Source organism: Oncorhynchus keta, chromosome 19, assembly GCF_023373465.1.
Source record: "Oncorhynchus keta strain PuntledgeMale-10-30-2019 chromosome 19, Oket_V2, whole genome shotgun sequence".
In the NCBI taxonomy this organism is placed as follows: Eukaryota; Metazoa; Chordata; class Actinopteri; order Salmoniformes; family Salmonidae; genus Oncorhynchus; species Oncorhynchus keta.
In genome coordinates, this window is record NC_068439.1 from 69933074 (window position 1) to 69952702 (window position 19629).

At 42.1% G+C, this 19629-nt stretch overlaps 1 protein-coding gene across 3 annotated transcripts in view; it reads left to right on the plus strand.

Annotated features, from left to right (window-relative positions):
- Positions 1-7: 7 nt before the first annotated feature.
- Positions 8-19629, plus strand: part of cfap61 (cilia and flagella associated protein 61) — a 31680-nt gene continuing 12058 nt past the window's right edge. Inside the window, exons 1-20 of one of the 3 annotated variants that reach the window (XM_035794493.2) lie at positions 8-193; positions 397-545; positions 719-869; positions 948-1024; positions 1577-1644; positions 1734-1854; positions 3005-3137; positions 3849-4049; positions 4183-4260; positions 4367-4494; positions 5270-5309; positions 5449-5588; positions 5820-5946; positions 6254-6331; positions 6605-6811; positions 7492-7620; positions 11975-12102; positions 14349-14441; positions 14627-14795; positions 15015-15189. In XM_035794493.2, the coding sequence (XP_035650386.1) occupies positions 403-545; positions 719-869; positions 948-1024; positions 1577-1644; positions 1734-1854; positions 3005-3137; positions 3849-4049; positions 4183-4260; positions 4367-4494; positions 5270-5309; positions 5449-5588; positions 5820-5946; positions 6254-6331; positions 6605-6811; positions 7492-7620; positions 11975-12102; positions 14349-14441; positions 14627-14795; positions 15015-15189 (2386 nt within the window). In that variant the 5' untranslated portion in view covers positions 8-193; positions 397-402. Of the gene's footprint in view, positions 194-396; positions 546-718; positions 870-947; positions 1025-1576; positions 1645-1733; positions 1855-3004; positions 3138-3848; positions 4050-4182; positions 4261-4366; positions 4495-5269; positions 5310-5448; positions 5589-5819; positions 5947-6253; positions 6332-6604; positions 6812-7491; positions 7621-11974; positions 12103-14348; positions 14442-14626; positions 14796-15014; positions 15190-19629 lie in introns of those variants that run through there. The other 2 variants (XM_035794494.2, XM_035794495.2) reach the window with 2 other exon arrangements.

A 19629-nucleotide genomic window follows, 5' to 3' on the forward strand; every position in this document is an offset into this window, starting at 1 on the left:
CTATGGTAACATAGCTAGTACTAGTTTTATTTTATTTCTAACTTTAGGTTGAATGCAGGAGAACAAACTGTTATTGACACGGTGTGTTTCGATAATGAGCTAGCTAAGCATGAAATAGAAACCCTGATTTGAGTCATTTTTGCAAATTCGGAAAAATATATATCAGAACTGGAAAAGTTCTTGCATCCACCAGGTGAGTTAGCATGATAGGCTAATTTGACAAGAAGAATGCTACCGGAGTGGATTCCAATGTGTAACGTTAAATACTTGATGTGATACCCCCTAGCTAGTAATGTCATCATTACAATAATGCATTTGTTGTGTTTTGGTCAAATTTGTATTGGAAAGCCATTTACGTTTATTCGCTTCTCATTTGCTTTTCTCTTCCAAAATCAGAGAAAGATGAGGACCATAACTTCCTCGGGTGGCAAAGTTGAGACTGTGACTGTGAGGAGAACAGAGTCATCGGATGCACATGCGATCAATAGCCTGATCAGTCCTGCCACAGTAGCAGTATTTGGAAGAGTAAATGTCATTCATCTACTGTGAGTATGCATAGCCTTAAGTCTGTCAAATGCATGAAACAGATATTCACACTCAAGGTTGAAGAATATTTTTTGTTACATGTCAGAATGCATGAACATGCAAGCGTCAATCCATTTTAGATGGACCACAATCATTTATCCTTGCTTCACTGTCTGTATGTTGGTATCCTCAGAGAGAAGGCCAATCTGGCAGTGACCCTGAGCAATGCGAAGAATGAGGTCTTGGCCCATGCTGCCTTCTCTGATCACCCCATTGGAGACATTGTGGATCAAGCTTGTTGGGAACCATTCCTGCATGACAATTACAGTGCTGAAAAATACACGGTTTGTATCAACTAGAGAGACTTGTTCTTGTTTCCTTTCCTCTTCTCTGGGTTTAACCATATTTTCTCGTCACAACAGCCTCTGAACACACTTTTCCTGCACCTCTTCGTGGCACAGCCGATCTTCTCCATTGGGAGTGCCAAAGAGATTGTAAGGTAGGAAGCACAGGAGGCTGGTGAGGGTAGGATGGCTCACAATAATGTCTGGAATGGAGTGAATGGAATGGTATCAAACATGGAAACCATGTGTTTGATACCATTCAATTTATTCCATTCCAACCATTACTATGAGCCAGTCCTCCCAAATTAAGGTGCCACCAGCCACCCTTGGTAGGGAGATTATCAATGTTTTCTTTGTATGCAATCAGCAAAAAGCGAGTGAGTGTCAAAGTGAGCAGCACTAACAAGTTATGGCATGGCATTGCTCATAATCATGTAACAACCCCTTTCATAACGTAGGCTCAAAAATATAACATGTTCAACTTTTCCATAATATAATAAGACCAGGTTTGAATCCTGTTTGTGGCAACTAGTGATACAGCAGTCTGCCATTCCTATACCACATATGCTTTTCCAATTTGATTCCACAGCCATTCCATAAAATTTCAGCATGAGAAATTAGATTCTCATGATGTGATATGGCATGCACTGTAGGTTCTTGACAGGGTGATGGATTGTGCAATAAGAAAAGTAAACATCTTCTTACAGAACTGTGTTCAATGCTATCACAGAGCTGCAATACATCTGCTTGGTCACCCCAACTAGTCGATGTTTAGGTAAGTGTGTAGTCCTTTTTTATAGAATATGTATTACAACATGTGTTGTAAGGATTCACAGTATGCCCACTCCCACTGTGTGTTTTCAGAGCGTGCACTGGAAAAGATCTTTGAGCCCATGAAGAGTCTGAAGGATCCAGGGCCCCAGTGTTCAGCATTTGTGTGCCACAGACACAGCTATTGCCCAAGGCTGCATGTCCGCCGAGCCAGGTCCTCATAGTCATTTTAACACACCTGCGTTCTGTACCATAGCACTTTTGCTTTATACTCTCAAATTTGATTTTGCAGTTCACTGTATGATAAATTACTTTTTGGAATTAAGGAATTCATTGTTTAATTCCAACCTGGTCTCAGAGCATATCATATTATTCTGTACGTACATCTGAAGAAACGCAATTTACTATATGTTAGGTTTTGTATTGTATGTATTAATTTGTGGATGTCCATCACCCATTTCGTAAGATATGTTAGAAATTACAATTCGTATTATTAGTTACGAATTTGCAAAATGTACAATATGTTACGAATGTTCTAAATGTATATGTTACGAATTCTAGCGAGGCGTCTAGGTGGCTAACGTTAGCTAGCGGGTTATGGTTAGGGTTAAGTATAGAGGATAGGTTAAAGGGTTAAGGTTAGGGTTAGCAGACGGGTTAGCTAACAGGGTTAAGGTTAGGGGTCACCAGGCTGCTCATCATTACACACAACTGTCGCCATCATTATGCACACCAGCGCTTCATCGGACTCACCTGGACTCCATCACGTCATTGATTGCCTCCCCTATATCTGTCACTTCCTGAGTTTCATTGTCTGCATTGATGTAGTTTTGTTTCTCTTGTCAAGATGCTGTTCTTGTTTAGTTTAATGTTTATTTATTATTAAATCTTCACCTGTACTTGCTTCCCGTCTCCCACCGTCTGTAGTTTCGGAAGCGATACAAGGGCCAGGGTTAGCTAAAAGGGTTAAGGGAAGGGTTAGCCAACATTCTAAGTAATTCAAAGGTAGTAAGTAGTTCAAAAGTTGCTAATTAGCTCTAATGCAAAAGTTGTCAATGATGAGATTCGAACAACCTTTGGGGGCGTAATACGCCCACCCATCCACCCCGACCAACCACCCTACTTTCGTTTTTACTTTAAGTAACCATCATTCTTATGTAACCATACCAAATGTAACATATCATACTAATTTCAGAATCCCGGATTTACATTTACCATGTTTACCATTTACATGTACCATATCTAGTCTATGAGACCAGGCTGTTATTGCAATACGTTCACATGTATTTCTATTCTAATTTTAGTGAGGGATGATCCTTGGGTTGCTCATGGCTTTCATCAAGTGATTGACGCTTCTGTTACAGGGTGGAGGATCATGATGACCTCACACACATCTTTGCGGAGCAGACAAAGGCCCTCACAGGATCCTATGGGACTTACTTTCTGGCTGAACTCATTGAGGCTCAGGACGACGAAAATCATGCAGCTGTTTGTGAGGTCAGCTATGTTTACAGTTCTATTTCTTTGTTGTCATGAGAATATATTTATTTCTCCTTAATGCATTCCAACTTCAGCCAAAACCACGGGAAAGGAAAAAACGTTAGCCCTTCTGATTATTAAGCTTTGGATCAAGTCAGCCATTTTGTTCTTTCTGATGTTATCTGTCTCTTTGTTTTATCATTGGCATCGGTAATCTCTGATCCACTGTCAGAGAGTTCAGTCCATTTAAAATGTAATAGCAGCAGTGCAGATGCTTTTTCCTGGTTCACAGAAATCCTGCTAGGGTGAATTCCCCCAGGACTTAGAATATGACAGATCTTTCCTCCCCTCCCTGCAACTCAAGCTGACACGTGTTCATGGCAGCATATGGTAGATGAGAGTTGACACTGCCAAGACAGGCTCTCACTGAACATATTGTGTCCAGACATCTGTAGCATTTTTTTTTTTTGCCTGTATGTGTTCTCCATTCAGAGAACAAACAGCACAACACTTCCCAAGAGGGTTGTACCATTCTGCACTCTATTTTAACAGCATTGCCAATTATTTACTTATTGTGTACTTTTTTAAAGTTATAGCCTAGAACAAAATACTGTAATTGGTCAAGTTTGATAGTATGCACATGTATATTACTAGTGTTGATACACTTGATTTAATTACAAATGGCTTTACAGTCAAATTACTGTGTCTGTCTGTGTTCTGTCTTCACAGAATGAGGGGACTGCTGTGGGTTTCATCAGTGTGAGTGGTGACATCAACTTGAAGCTGCTCAATGAATGCTTTGAGCTTGGGCCCTTCAACGGTCTGTATAAGCCCAGTCCAGAGGACCTGACTGAGACTGCCCCTGAGCCAGAGGGAGAGGGGACTTCAGGGGACACCAACACCATCAGCCCACAGGGTAGCACTGGAAAGGTGCAGTATGAGATGAATCTGACCCAGAAGGACCCATGTCCAAAATCCAAAATCAACGATACTGTAAGGCTATAACAGATATGTAATTGTTAGGCAAAATGTGACATATTGGTTTGATTAAATGAATTGCAAGGTATCATCACAGGACATGGACCAGACAAAGGATTTTGATCAAGGTGGCATTACAGAAATACCCAGTGAAGTATCAGAGGTAAACCAATTATGAATTCCTTATGGTATTTCCTTCATGTCCACCTAGCTATGGGCTCTCATTCATCTCCTATTGATATATTAACACTGTATTGATGTCATTGCAGCCAGGGGACAGCCAGGCTTGTGCGGCAAAGGCTCAGGGTTCAGAAGTGACTCTGAAACCAAGAGTCTCAGTAACACCCAATGCATTCTGTATTCAATTATTTGTCATCTACAAGAATTTTGAAATGAGGTAAGTTCAGGAGTAAGTCACAAGCATAACGTTGCTGTCTGATGAAAACCTTGTAACTCAATATTTGTACGTATTTATTTAAAGCAATAAGTCCCCTCAATGTACTCTGAACATTTCATTACTCTAGGACTAATAAAAGGTATTCAAAATACCTTCTGAAGTTTCATAATTGTTGGTTCATTAATGGGAAAATATGTTTAAAAAAGAAAAAAATCTTCAATGTTTCTGTTTTAAGAAAAACAGCGACAATAATTTGATTACTAAGTCATTCATTGATTAAGTAATTACCTAGTAATTATACTGGCATTGTTTGGATGAGAGTTTAACTAACCCATTTGAAAAAACGATTCTGTTTTGGATAAATACAGAGGAAATACATTCCCGTTAATTGAAGGTGATCAAATGTAGTTTTGCTTTCTCCAATTTCACCACTTCATGAATCTGTGGAAACAACCTTTCACTAGTCATGGCAGCCCTCCAGTATGTATCTGTCTTTAGCTGTGTGATTGTTAGCTGGCTCCCGCTGCGTCTCTCTCTCTATCGCCTTACTGCCCAGCTGTCCTGGAATATGGAAGCCAGTTACTCCCCACCGAGAATGAGCATGTAATTAATGAGTATGGTGCATAAAGTGACAGCAACTTGAAGGAGAGAAGTACTGAGATGTGCAGATTGCTTGGCCAGTTGTTCCACTGCTGTGATTTCCATGTTGGCTCTGATTAGAGCTTTGGCAGAGACACAGTTTCACTTAACTTCCCTCATTCATCTCCTCCTACAGATCAGTGGACTTCCTGCCCAATATATTTAAACTTTTCCCTGTAAGTACCCGCTAACAAATCTTATTACTTAACCATTTTTGACTGACATACTCATTGATTTCCACATTGTGAAGGCTCTTTGAAACTGAGGTTACTGCATGTGATAAGCATGAAGCCAATCTCCTTGTTTCTTCCACAGGACCGTGATTTCTGCATCATCTCTGTGCCCAAGCTGGCCCCTGAGTTCCCCCTCCTCCAGAGCTTCCTCAGGGTAGTACCACACCACACCAGCAGCCTGCCCCAGGAACTCTACATCTTCCACCGCTCTGGCCTGCTCAAGTGGGTATTAGTATAGTCCCCAACAGAACATTTCAGTAGTTTTAGCCATTGACATACATCTAAGGGTTTAGCATGAATGCGTCTCCTTATCTAACTTACAATGATTAAATTGAGATGGATGTTATTGGAGATTTGAAGAGAGACATGTTTTTGGGGCGAGAAATCCCTGGATGTGTATATACAATGGAAGTTGCTTGTTTAATGTCAATCATGGTCTTGTTGTCTCATCAGGACATTTGTGGTGAGTCTGGCAGTGTCTGCAGACAGGCCTGCAGTCTGTGACATGGTGAAGAGACTCAGCCTGCATGAGAGCCTGCTGGAGGACCTGGACATGTTCTACCAGGCCCATAGAGACAAGGTCAGTCACAGACACACACAGGACATACTACTGCCAATAGGACAAGGAATAGTACAACCACTAGTTCCATTTATCTTGTTGTTATATAGCTTGTCTCAAGTTTATCAATCAATTACACAAAAACCGAACCAGATTGATTCAAATTATTATGTTGGAAGACTTGGAGTATCTCTGATTGATTGATGGTTTTTGCAAGGAGCAGTCAAGCATAACTATGACAGAGCTCCAACACAGATAATTACTTTGGATATGAAAATGGAATCCTCAAGTGTAATATCTCATCTCTTTCTCTGTGTCTGTCTTCCAGGATGGAACACCCTTGCAGGCATTTGTAGCCCAAGTTCAGAACCAACTAGTCGGGATTGTAATTATCAGAAATGAGGAGGTAGTTTTCTCATTTACAGACTTCAATGGTATTTTGCTTTCATATATTCAGTACTACTTAATCTCTCTCTCTCTCTCTCTCTCTCTCTCTCTCTCTCTCTCTCTCTCTCTCTCTCTCTCTCTCTCTCTCTCTCTCTCTCTCTCTCTCTCTCTCTCTCTCTCTCTCTCTCTCTCTCTCTCTCTCTCTCTCTCTCTCTCTCTCTCTCTCTCTCTCTCTCTCTCTCTCTCTCTCTCTCTCTCTCTCTCTCTCTCTCTCTCTCTCTCTCTCTCTCAGGATATAGATTACATCCGAGCCAACTACAACATTGAGAACTTCATCTACTTCAGCCACCACCGCTATGAGGAGCACGGCCAGCTGTGTCACTTTGCCCTCAACCCCATCTTCCAGCACTACGCCAAACACTTCCTAAAGGAGGTCCTACGGCTGGCCCACAAATCCTGCCTCTACTACCCAATCTACCCCTCCTACCACAACCAGAAGGTGAGAGAAACAGCCTGTAAAGCTCATATTGACTTCTCACCATGCCCATTCCACTGTGTGTGTCTGTGCATGTGTTCGTGCGTGCGTGCACATTGTGTTAAGTACCAGATATTCATAAGTGCAGTGTTCCTCAGTCCTTGCCCAGCCACTTTTCACCAACTCTCTCTGGGGTTGGAGAAGCAGGTGCTGATATAGGACTACCAGGACTTTTAGAAAACATTTCCTCACTGTGTAGAGGCCTTCTCCTTGTCCTCATCCTCCTCTTTCCCCTCTGCTAATTAACTTCTACAAACATGCACCAGATGGTGAGGTGTAAATAGAATAATGGAATTATGGAAAATCTAATGGGAGAGGGAATCATCATTTGGGCAGTGGATGCTGGGGCATAGGGTTGGCCAGCCATGACCGAGGCAGTGGAAGTTATATTCAGTAGAAGTGGTTTCTATTCAGGAGCATGTTGATGGTCGTGTAAATCGTATAAAACAACCTCTTTATCAGAGCTAGTTATGTCTGCATCCCAAGTGGCATCCCCTACAGAGCTCTTATGGGCCTTGGTCAAAAGTAGTGCCCTATTTAGGGAATATTTTGAACCTGTTAGTCACCCCTTCCTTTGCCTCCATCAATGGTATAGCTGATAGGCATCACCTCCCCTGACCCTGCCCCTTTTCTGCTCCCCTCAGAACTCATGTGCCCATTACCTGACCTCTGTTCTTAACTGCATGGTTCCGGTGCGCCCGCGACGCCAGATTGTCTACCCTCTGGAGGAGCTGGGCATCAACGCGCCATCCAAGCAGATCACTAAGGACCAGGTGGGCACAGCAGTAGCTGATGAACAGGCTGGTTGGTGGTTTAACATGCCTGGGAATGCAGTTGGGCAAGTACCCACTGTCTCCAGGTTAACAGAATGAGAGGCAGAGGGATGATATGAGAAAGAAGACAAATATATTTTGTGTGTAATTTACGTGCCCACAAGGGGGTGCTGCTTTAAAGTGAACGCATTCCCCTCTTAGCATGGAGTGTAGATAATATAGATATTTGTTTCAAAGAGTAAAATATTGTGATGGATACAATTGGAAAGTCATTTTATGTTAAAGGTAATTATTCCATCAGGGGTACGGCACTCCATGGACAAATAGCATTGCAGTCTTGAACATTGCTTTTAATTAGTTGTAAAGCTTTTTCAGTTGTATTGTATATGCACAACTTTTCTTTATTAGTCTTTCCACACCCAACTCCTCAGGCTATTTTTAAAGTGCTTGTATTAGTGTAGATGAGGGCAGCAGATGGTTGCTCTGACAGATGGTTAGGAATGTTTGCCTCTGCTGTTTAACAGGTAAAGGAGCACAGACCACTTACCACACAGTCAGTCATAAGCCACTGTCTGCCGCACCTGGTCTGTGTCTCAATAGTTGTAACTTCGTCTCCTTGTGTCCTCTTCCTCCATGATCACTGATGTGGGTGATGGGAGACAAGGAAAGGAGACAAGGAAAGGAAGGCATTTCAGACTTAATCAGACACTCATTTTGGATATGCAGCAAATGTAATATTATACTAAATCAGAACTTTATTAGGTAATACTTTCACCATATGAGTGTCACTAATCACAGCATATATTCTTAAAGATGCACTATGCAGAAATCGCTCCACTATTTCCTGGTTGCTAAAATTTTATATCCTAATTTCAGTTTATGTGATAAAACAAGCAAGTGTAGAGTGTAGAGAATCATTGTACCATCTAAACGTTGTGAAATATATTTTCCATAACAAATATAAAGCTGATGTACAAAATTAAAGTAAAATATGTTAAACAAAATTTAAGAACAGAAAACATAGAAATAGTGCTCATAGAACAGATCTACCACTTCTTAGACTTGCTTTCAATGAGAATGACAGATCTATAATTGACATGTCTATGTGAATTTGGTCGGGTCACCCAAAATGTTACATATTGTAGCTTTAATATTTTATTTATAAAATTAATAGATCAATACATCTATAGCACACAGCAATATAGCAACATGTTCCTATATGTGTCACGTGTACCGCGTGGCACTCCCCTCTCCCTCAGTGTATTAACAGATACACCTGCATTCGCCCGTTCCAGGCCATCCAATTTAAAACCTCCATTTAGTAACACGGCAACCATCATATCCAGGCTGCCATGTAGATAAAAGGATAGCAGAGCGATGCCTCGCAGCTTTGTCTCTTAGTGTCCAAAATAGCACCCTATTCCCTATATAGTGCATTACTTTTGACCAGATCCCATTTGGTGCCATTTGTGACACAGCCTCAGCCTCGTAATCTAAGTCTGGTGTCCAGCACAGATGTATTAATCAGATTTAAAGCACCTGTTCCCTCTCTGTCAATAACAGATCGTATTACCCAGTGCCATGGTCACAGCACCCGGCCATTATGTTAGAGAAAAGGTTAGGCACCATTTCCACAAGGATAGGGAATAAAGACAGCTGCACTTTCCCACACTAGTCTATACCTACCTGCACAAGACAGAGCATGAATCAGACCTGCATCGTGTTGTTTGGTTAGCTGGAGTATTTCAGGTGATTATTATTTAGGGGGTTCGTTACAAAGCAGAAAAAAATATGTAATTAACTGAACGGAGAATGTTCTTGCACTTTAATTACATAGGTTTGGTTACATTTGGTCATTTTCACATGAAGTCAGAGTTTGAACTTATATGTGTTCTTTTAAGAACAGAGCAGGCACTACTGAGAATAGCTTAAATATTACTTGAAGATTAATTCCAACCGCCTTCCTTTGGGGTGTGCTGCCATTTTCCATCCAACAGGGAACCAATGTAACTAATTATGAGTGCTCTAGGACCAATTAGCGCACTAAAACAGTTTGATTATTGGTGAGGAGATTCTGTGGATAACACAATGTTCTCTGTGTTCATTGAATGCTCTGACATGTGGACATTTATTTTCAATAGGGCCAGTACTCATAATAAAATAGTTAGTATTTAAGTAGGCGCATTGGCACTTATTACGTTTCACTCAGCGTTTCCAGTGGAACATCAAACTTTAAGACATTTCCATATTTTTTTGTATAAACTCTGCTAAAATAATATTACAATTTTTTTTCTGACAACTGGTACTCTCTTTTCTGTAGTTAAGTGCTCTGATAAATGCCAGTCTCTGGGTTTTAGGCCATTGTCATTCAAATAAACTCAAATGGGAAAATGGTGTGCACATTAATACACTTTTTAGGAATGCAATAATTATGTTTGTCATCTACAGTACCAGTCAAAGGTTTGGACACACCTACTCATTCAAAGGTTTTTCTTTAGTTTTACTATTTTCTACATTGCAGAATAAAGTGAATGGAATCATGTGCATTTCACTGTAAGGTTGTATTCGGCGCACTTGACAAATAAACTTTGATTTGATTTGAATCATGTAGTAACCAAAAAAGTGTTTAATAAATCAAAATATATTTTATGTTTTAGATTGTTCAAAGTAGCCACCCATTGCCTTGAGGACAGCTTTTCACACTCTTGGCATTCTCTCAATCAGCTTCACCTGGAGTTCCCACATATGCTGAGCACTTGTTGGCTGCTTTTCCTTCGCTCTGCGGTCCAACTCATCCCAAACCATCTCAATCGATTGTGGAGGCCAGGTTATCTGATGCAGCACTCCATGACTTACACAGCCTGGAGGTGTGTTGGGTCATTGTCCTGTTGAAAAACAAATGATAGTCCCACTGAGCCCAAACCAGATGGGATGGCGTATCGCTGCAGAAGGCTGTGGTAGCCATGCTGGTTAAGTGTGCCTTGAATTCTATAATAAATCACAGACCGTATCAGCAGCAAAGCACCCCCACACCATCACACCTCCTCCATGCTTCATGGAGGGAACCAAACATGCAGAGATCATCCATTCACCTACTCTGCGTCTCACAAAGACATGACGGTTTGAACCAAAAATCTCAAATTTGGACTCATCAGACCAAAGGACAGATTTCCACCGGTTTAATGTCCGTTGCTCGTGTTTCTTGGCCCAAGAAACACGGGTGGTTTCTTTGCAGCAATTCGACCATGAAGGCCTGATTCACACAGTCTCCTCTGATCAGTTGATGTTGAGATGTGTCTGTTACTTGAACTCAGTGAAGCATATATTTGGGCTGCAATTTCCGAGGCTCGTAACTCTAATGAACTTATCCTCTGCAGCAGAGGTAACTCTGGGTCTTCCTTTCCTGTGGCGGTCCTCATGAGAACCAGTTTCATCAAAGCACTTGATGTTTTTTGCGACTGCAATTTTAGAAACTTTCAAAGTTCTTCAAATTTTCCGCAATGACTGACCTTCATGTCTTAAAGTAATGATGGACTGTTGTTTCTCGTTGCTTATTTAAACTGTTCTTACCATAATTGGTCTTTTTCCAAATAGGACTATTTTCTGCATACCCACCCCTACCTTGTCACAGCACAACTGATTGACTCAAATGCATTAAGAAGGAAAGAAATTCCACAAATTAACTTTTAACAAAGCAGACCTGTTAATTGAAATGCATTCCAGGTGACTACCTCATGAAGCTGGTTCAGAGAATGCCAAGAGTGTGCAAAGCTGTCATCAAGGCAAAGGGTTGATCTTAAATATAAAATCTTAAATATAAAATATATTTCTTTAACACTTTTTTGGTTACTACATGTGTTATTTCATAGTTATGATGTATTCACTATTATTCCACAATGTAGAAAATAAAGAAAAACCTTTGAATGAGTAGGTGTGTCCAAAATGTTTGACTGGTACTACAAGGACAGACACTGGGAGATGAGAAGCAAGTACAGGGAGTGTACATTTAATGAATAACGGACAAGAAACAAAACATGGACAGTGTCTGGATGGGAAACAAAATTACATTAATGCTGATCCGGGGAACAAACTGAGGAACAGACAGATATAGAGGGAGCAATCAACAAAGTGAAGGAGTCCAGGTGAGTCCAATGAAGCGTTGATGCGCGTAATGCTGGTGACAGGTGTGCATAATGATGGGCAGCCTGGTGCCCTCGAGAGCCAGAGAGGGGGAGCAGGAGCAGGAGCAGGCGTGACAGGTACTGTATATTGGTTAGATTGCTGGAGAACTCTTCTGAAGTAATCAAATGGATGAATCTGTGACTTTTACACACGCTGTCTCTCTTCTCCTCAGGTCTCGTATGCTCTCAACCACATCAACCGAAAGCTAACCATGGAACCAAAAGTCACCATCAATGCCAGGATCGTGGTAGTGGGGGCATCAGACACTGGCTTAGCATTTCTGGAGGTGCTTGCTTTCTGGTATTGAGAAATTGTATACATGGCATTCATAAATTGCATTTAGAATTGTGTGTATTAGAGGAAGCTCAATGACATCCTCCTCTAGATGATTGTAATTAGTGGGAGAGACTGGTAGGTATTAGAGCAGCAGTGTGTGCAGCTTTAGCAGCAGTGATTAGTAGTAATATGAGTATACCCACCCAGAGCAATATGTGAATGCACAACCATCCCTTCTCCCACCAAGGCAATCTTACAGCTTAGTATTGGCCTGAATTCATGGTTACCTTCAAACAAACACCAATACCACACCTTTTGCTATTACAGTATGTTTTGCATAGGTTAAGAAAGCTTATTTATGACTATCTACACATGCGGTGTGTAGATTCTTGCTTATCAAAGTCTTGATGTTTAGTTGATTTGATGAATGAGTCATTATAGCTGTAGGCTTGGATGAAAGCCTGCAAACACGACAACCCTCCTTGACCACGAGTAAAAACACTTGTCTAAAGTGTATGTCAACAGCATTCACTTTCAGAATGACTTTTCTCCTGAATTTGTCTTTTATTCCAGGCATCCAATATCTGGAAATGTTGCCAGACTTTTGGTTGGCTAGAAAAAGGAGGCACTGCTTGTATTCTTTCCGTCTTTGAGATGAACTGTTCCTCCAAACAATATGGCGTCTAGGTTCTGCTCATTCGCCGCCAGCCGATAACTACCAAGCAACCGCGTCATTGTGTGTGGATGTGAAAGCAGCGTGGAGGGAGGGAGCGTGCATAACTCAGTGAGGGGGTTGGCAGGCAGGGGCGGCGATGCAATGGGCACACAGCTGCCTGGGGCTGGCATTCAGGAGGGCCCGGAGCTGGCCCTTTAATTAGACACTCCACTGTTCTCCTGTCAGGGATCTTCTGCAGCGATCTGTGTTTGCTGTCACTAATCACTTGACTAATGAGGCAGTTAGTGTCCACTAAACTAATGCTGAGGCGGTGCTAGCAGTGGGCCGGTTGAATGATGGGTCAGATTGGGCCCTACTGGGCCCCCTTATCAGGCCAACTCAAACGGCTGGCTTCCAGCTTTCCATCCCCCTCCATCCAGCCCACCCCCACTCCTCAGTGGGACAGGGTCAGATCAGGGGGATAAGATAAACAGATAAAGAGCTGGTGCGGTGGCTCGGCCTCTCTGCCTGGTGGTCAGTGGGGTGGGGGGAGTGGAGCATCGGGGTCACAGCGGTTGTCTGTCAGCGCCTGATAATAGACAGACAGAAAGCCAGGAGGTCACGTCCAGAACCCAATAACAGGCCTTAATGCCTCAGTGCTGGGCGTTAAACCCACCTTCTGGCTCAGATTAACACTGAAAGTTGGATTAAAATGAGCTCTGATTATTCTCTGTTCACCAGAAAACACACTGGATTAGGCTACCATTTTTAACAAAGACTGTAGTTGAAGTAGTTTCTCTATACAGCAAGCCAAGTGTCAACATTAAAGGGTTGTATTAACTATTGTGTGTTGAAAAAACAAGTTTGTGTTGCCTTAAAAGGTATTTGTTCACTTCCTACACACATTTGTGACTTAGATGCAGTGCATTCATTAGCCAAAATCAATCAATCACTTTCCCTCCCAGAGAGAGGCAGCAGACTTGCAGACGATCTAAAGCTTGACATGACATGGCTCAGCTCAGTGTACATCTCCTTTTCACACAACACCATTGAGGCTTTCTCTGTTGTATCACCAATAGGGATAATGTCCATTTGGCACAGAACAAAGGAGGACATTTACATCACAAGAGACCTTTTACACTCCTGATAGTAAACGCATAAGAGGAACACTACAGACTGGGGACAAAACCAGACAAAACAAAAGGAAGGGCTTTTACTATGAGGTTTAGAAAATAAAGGATTTTTAATGCATACCGATGTAGATGAAATGCAATAGGGGTATTATATGGAACCATTCAGCTGCATCTGCGCCCCCTCACTCAGCTCTCAGAGAATAACAGAACACTGCAGACAGAAAGAGCCTGTGCTCATTTCTCTGTGATGTCCTCTATTCTTCCTGGAACCCATGTATACAAAAATGGAACAGGAACGCTGAAAGATAATTATTGGCGAAATACAACGTTTTGATCATCAGGTCAAGAGCATCTGTGCTTAGGTAGGATGAGGTCATCATTTCTGAGAAAATAAACGTTCTCCTATTCTGCAATGCACAGTATCTGCACTCATGAGTCAGGGTTATCTTCCCAGTAAACAGTATGTTCCTTTCCTTCTCCAGCCCACACCTGAGGTTCAATAACATGACTCTGATCTCCACGCATGGCTTCCCAGGCTACTACACCAATGAAAAGATGAGATTCTTGTCCACGAGGTGAGACACCTGCAGCTCCTCTTGTTGTCATTTGTCCTTCGTGGTGGACTGTGGTCGTCAATGGAAAACTCATTAACGCTTGTGCATTATTTAATCTTTCGAGTTCGAGGATGTCTTTCAACGGGCTCCATAATACGCTAGCATGCAAAACATTTTACCTCTGTGCCCCTGTCCGCTGCCCACAGTCATAGCTCCAGCGACAGGGACCATGCCCAGATGTCTCTGCGCTCCTGGATCAACGTGGTGACAGGCAAGATGGTGGGCATCGACAGGGCAGCCAAGCACGTACTGGTGTCTGGGGGCAGGAAAGTGCCTTATGATCATCTCATCCTCTGTACAGGCCAGCAGTACCAGGTTGGAGGGACATCCTGCATATAAGATTATAATTAGTAGTAGTATATGTATAATATGTTTTATGTCACAGTGTTGGGGGAAATTAAAGCACGATTTCTATAGTGTCATTTATTTATTTATTTTGTCACAATAGTCATCATTTAATAATCACATGATTCTGTATTGATGTTCTAAAACTTGAATGATTGCTGTGAGGATTTCTGGGTTCGTCCCTGCTAGGTTTCCTGTCCCACTGGTGTGGACGGCAGCCATCTTCCCCCCAAAAGCCAGCTCCCAGCCCAGCCCCGCCGTAGATACACCGGGCCCGTCCCATCCAACCTCTTCACCCTCAACGACCACCACGACTGTGTGACCGCTTACCAGTGGCTGCTCAACAACTTTGTGGAGCTGAAGGGTATGTATGTGACCTGGATACCAATCTGTTTCTGCCATCATGCCACTCCTTGTCATGAGGATTGTCACATACTGGCTGTTAACCAAGTGAGTATGTACACTGAGTGTACAAAACATTATGCTCTTTCCATGACAGACTGACCAGATGAATCCAGGTGAAAGCTAGGAACCCTTATTAATGTCACCTGTTAAATCCACTTCAATCAGTGTAGATGAAGGGAAGAAGACAGGTTAAAGAAGGATTTTTAAGCATTGAGACCATTAAGAAAAGGATTGTGTATGTGGGCCATCAGAGCGTGAATGGGCGAGACAAAAGATTGAAGTGCCTTTGAACAGGTATGGTAGGAGGTGCCAGGTGTACCGATTTGTGTCAAGAACTGCAACACTGCTGAGTTTTTCACGCTCAACAGTTTCCTGTGTATCAAGAATGGGCCACCACAGACTTTTGGTGACGCAATTTAGGAAATGGCTGCCTGATTTTTCGTACTGCACATCTGTTGGGTATTTCGCCCATAAATTCAAGTATTTACTCTGAGTATTATAGTAACTTATGCTACAATAGAAAAGGGGGAAGCAGGAATAGGTTGTGGAGCTACAACGATAGTCCGTAACAAGGTAGAAGAAACTAAAATTGTCGACGAAACAGAGATGGCTTATGCTAGCACAAACGAGCTAACAGCAGCAAAATATCCCTCATTCCGTGAGGTGATAAAGGAGGAATTCCCCTTTCGAGAGGCACTCCGAGAAGATGTACGAAAATAACTACATGAGTTCGAGAAGGACATTAACCAGAAACTTGAAGAAAACAAAGAAGAACTTCACCGCATATCTTCAAGAATGGGAGATGCAGAACAGCACATTGGGGAAACGTATACATAGGACACTGCAATAAAGGACGCGCTTGTGCAGTCTTTGAAAAGCCAGCACGCACTACAGTCAAAGGTGACAGAACTCAAAGGTTTTTCCCGTCGTAATAACATTAAACTTTATTCTGTGGTCGAGGGAACAGAAAAATACCCAATGCCCAAATTCGTGGAGGGTGTATTCAAATAAATACTTTAAGACGAAACTGACTTGGGAATCGAGAGAGCACACCGAGCTCTGGCCTCAAAATCCCTCAGTGGTGACCTACCAAGATCCATAGTGCATGTGCACTTCCTACAATTCTTAGTCAAAGAGAAAGTCCTCCGTGTAGCCTGGAAAAAGCCTGTTAACTTCCAAGGCCAACGAGTGTTCTTTGATCATGCGGGAGAGATCCTGAAAAGAAGGAAGGAATACTCCCCTATTAAGAAGGTACTAAAAGAGAAAGACATTCGCTTCCAAACAACATTCCCGGCAAAGATGTGAGTATTTCTGGATAACAACCCGGTTTCATAATAGCATGCAGGCTGCTGAAGGCCTGAAGTCAAGGGGTGTCCCAGTGGAGTATACCATCAGGAGACAGGCATCTTCATTGGCTGAAAGACTCGAGCAGCTCCTCCCATGGACCACGGTCGGCGGGCAGAGTCACAGAGAAAGAGGGAAGTCACCTTGGCGAGAGGACGTTCACATTCGAGAGAGACTCAGGCATTTCCAACGAAGATAGAAACTAACGAATCGGATTTTACGGACTTAATAGTCACGGCGAGATGTTAGGCTTATTGGACCATTATGGTTGACATTGCAAGAGGTAAAACAGCTCTCATATTTTCCTGAGGTATGTCGCCTACATGGACACATTACATATGGTCACGTTATTAACAGATCTATTAGCTAATGTTATCCTGGCCGTGTGGTGCCAGGACAACAACCTTTCCCTCAACGTGATCAAGAGAAAGGAGATGATTGTGGACTACAGGAAAAGGAGGACCGAGCACGCCCCCATTCTCATCGAAGGGGCTGTAGTGGAGCAGGTTGAGAGCTTCCTTGGTGTCCACATCACCAACAAACTAACATGGTCCAAGCACACCAAGACAGTCATGAAGAGGGCACGACAAAACCTATTCCCCCTCAGGAGACTGAAAAGATTTACCATGGGTCCTCAGATCCTCAAAAGGTTGTACAGCTGCACCATCGAGAACATCCTGACTGGTTGCCTCACTTTCTGGTATGGGAACTGCTCGGTCTCCGACCGCAAGGCATTACAGAGAGTAGTGCATACGATCCAGTACATCACTGGGGCTAAGCTTCCTGCCATCCAGGACCTCTATACCAGGCGGTGTCAGAGGAAAGCCCTACAAATTGTCAAAGACTCCAGCCACCCTAGTCATAGACTGTTCTCTCTGCTACCACACGGCAAGCGGTACCGGAATGCAAAGTGTAGGTCCAAGAGGCTTCTAAACAGCTTCTACCCCCAAGCCGTAAAACTCCTGAACATCTAATCCAATGGCTTCCCAGATTATTTCCATTGCCCCCCTTACACTGCTGCTACTCTCTGTTATTATCTATGCATAGTCACTTTAATAACTCTACCTACATGTACCTATTACCTCAATTACCTCAACTAACCGGTTCTCCCGCACATTGACTCTGTACTGGTACCCCCTGTATATAGTCTCGCTATTGTTATTTTACTGCTGCTCTTTAATTACTTGTTACTTTTATTTCGTATTCATATTTTTTAAACTGCATTGTTGGTTAGGGGCTTGTAAGTAAGCATTTCAGGTCTACAGGTGTATTCGGCGCATGTGACTAATAAAATTTGATTTGATGACACCGACAACAAGGCGACAGAAGGACATATTATATCATGGGGAAGATTCAATGAATGAACTGCATATGGTTGATGGCTTATATAGGCTATTCTAGGATATAAGATATAGACCCGACTGTTACTGTTCCATTATCTATCCTCTACATTACACTCCTATTTTGCTCTTGTAATTATCCGATGTGTGTCGGCGACAAAAAGGCGGCCTTTTTATTTTTGGTTCCAACAGGTTTTGATTCAGACTGCTTTACGCATTTTGATACTTGAGCAAGGGACTTTCCAGTGGTCAGGTTCATTCCCTCAAACTCCAGAGGCAAGGGACAATCCTCTGACATGAGAGTCCTTATAGCAAAGTCTCTTCCCACTTTGGTTTACTTTTCTGTTGTTCTTGATTTTTCATATTTTTTTTTAGGTTCATGTTAAGCAGGCTGTTATGGTACACAGGTTTTTGGGTTTATATTTAAGGTCCTAAGTCTCATTGTAAACGGACTGGGGAGTGACATCAAGAGAAGTAAGGTAATAGCAAAGATGAAACGGGAGAGAGTTGACATACTATTCTGACAAGAAACTCACTTATCCTATCCTGAACATGAGAAAATGGGCTATAGGGATAGCTTTTTCTCTTATAAAACGGGTAGAAGGGGTGTTGCAATTTTTATCCCAAATTCAGTAAATGTTTTGTTTATGTCATATATAAAAGACAAGGAGGGTAGATGTATCCTTGTTAAATGTAAACTGGATCACAAGGAAGTTACATTATTGAATGTACATTATACGTGTCTCCGGGGAGTGACATGGTCTTCTTTAGGAAGGAAACGTCTGGCACTCATATCTGTGGAGGGGATTTTAACAGGATTTCAAACTCAAAATTGGACAGCCCACATCAAAATAGGTAAATAAGTCTGGTTGTTAAAAATATCAATAGGATATTACAGGAATGATGTATTGCACAACTTCCATATGTCAGGAAGGGAATATACTTTTTACTTTTTCATGTACAGAGCAGATTGGCACAAGTCTAAAGATGTAGGATCGGGCAGAAGGATCATAATGGAGTTAACCTAACTCTACACCTTAATAGCAAACCAAAAAATACTCTATGGAGTCTTAATTCAAGCAAGCTGAATAGTCCAGCATTCAAGGAATCAATAAAGACAGAATTGAATGTCTATCTGGAGAATAATGATAACAGGGAAGTATCTCCTACATTGTGGGATGCAGCTAAGGCGGTTATTAGAGCAAAGATCATATCCACATCATCTCTCAAGAAAAAGATACACGCAAAGAAACTGCTGAAATTACAGGAAACTTTAGGAAGCTTAGAACAATCTCATAGTCATCTCAAAGACCCTCTTATATTACGTGAGATTCAAAAGGTAAAACAGGAAATTGATCAGATTTATAGTGAAGAAGTTGAGATCAACAATGATATTATGAATCAGGCTCAAAGGCAACACAATTTCTAGCATGGAACGAATTGCAAAAATCGCTGAAGTTGGAGACTTTTATCTCCCTCACCAATTTCAAACATCTGCATCTGAGCAGCTAACCAATCGCTGCAGCTGTACATAGTCTATCGGTAAATAGCCCACCCAATTTTACCTACCTCATCCCCATACTCTTTTTATTTATTTACTTTTCTGCTCTTTTGCACACCAATATCTCTTACCTGTACATGACCATCTGATCATTTATCACTCCAGTGTTAATCTGCAAAATTGTAATTATTCACCTACCTCCTCATGCCTTTTT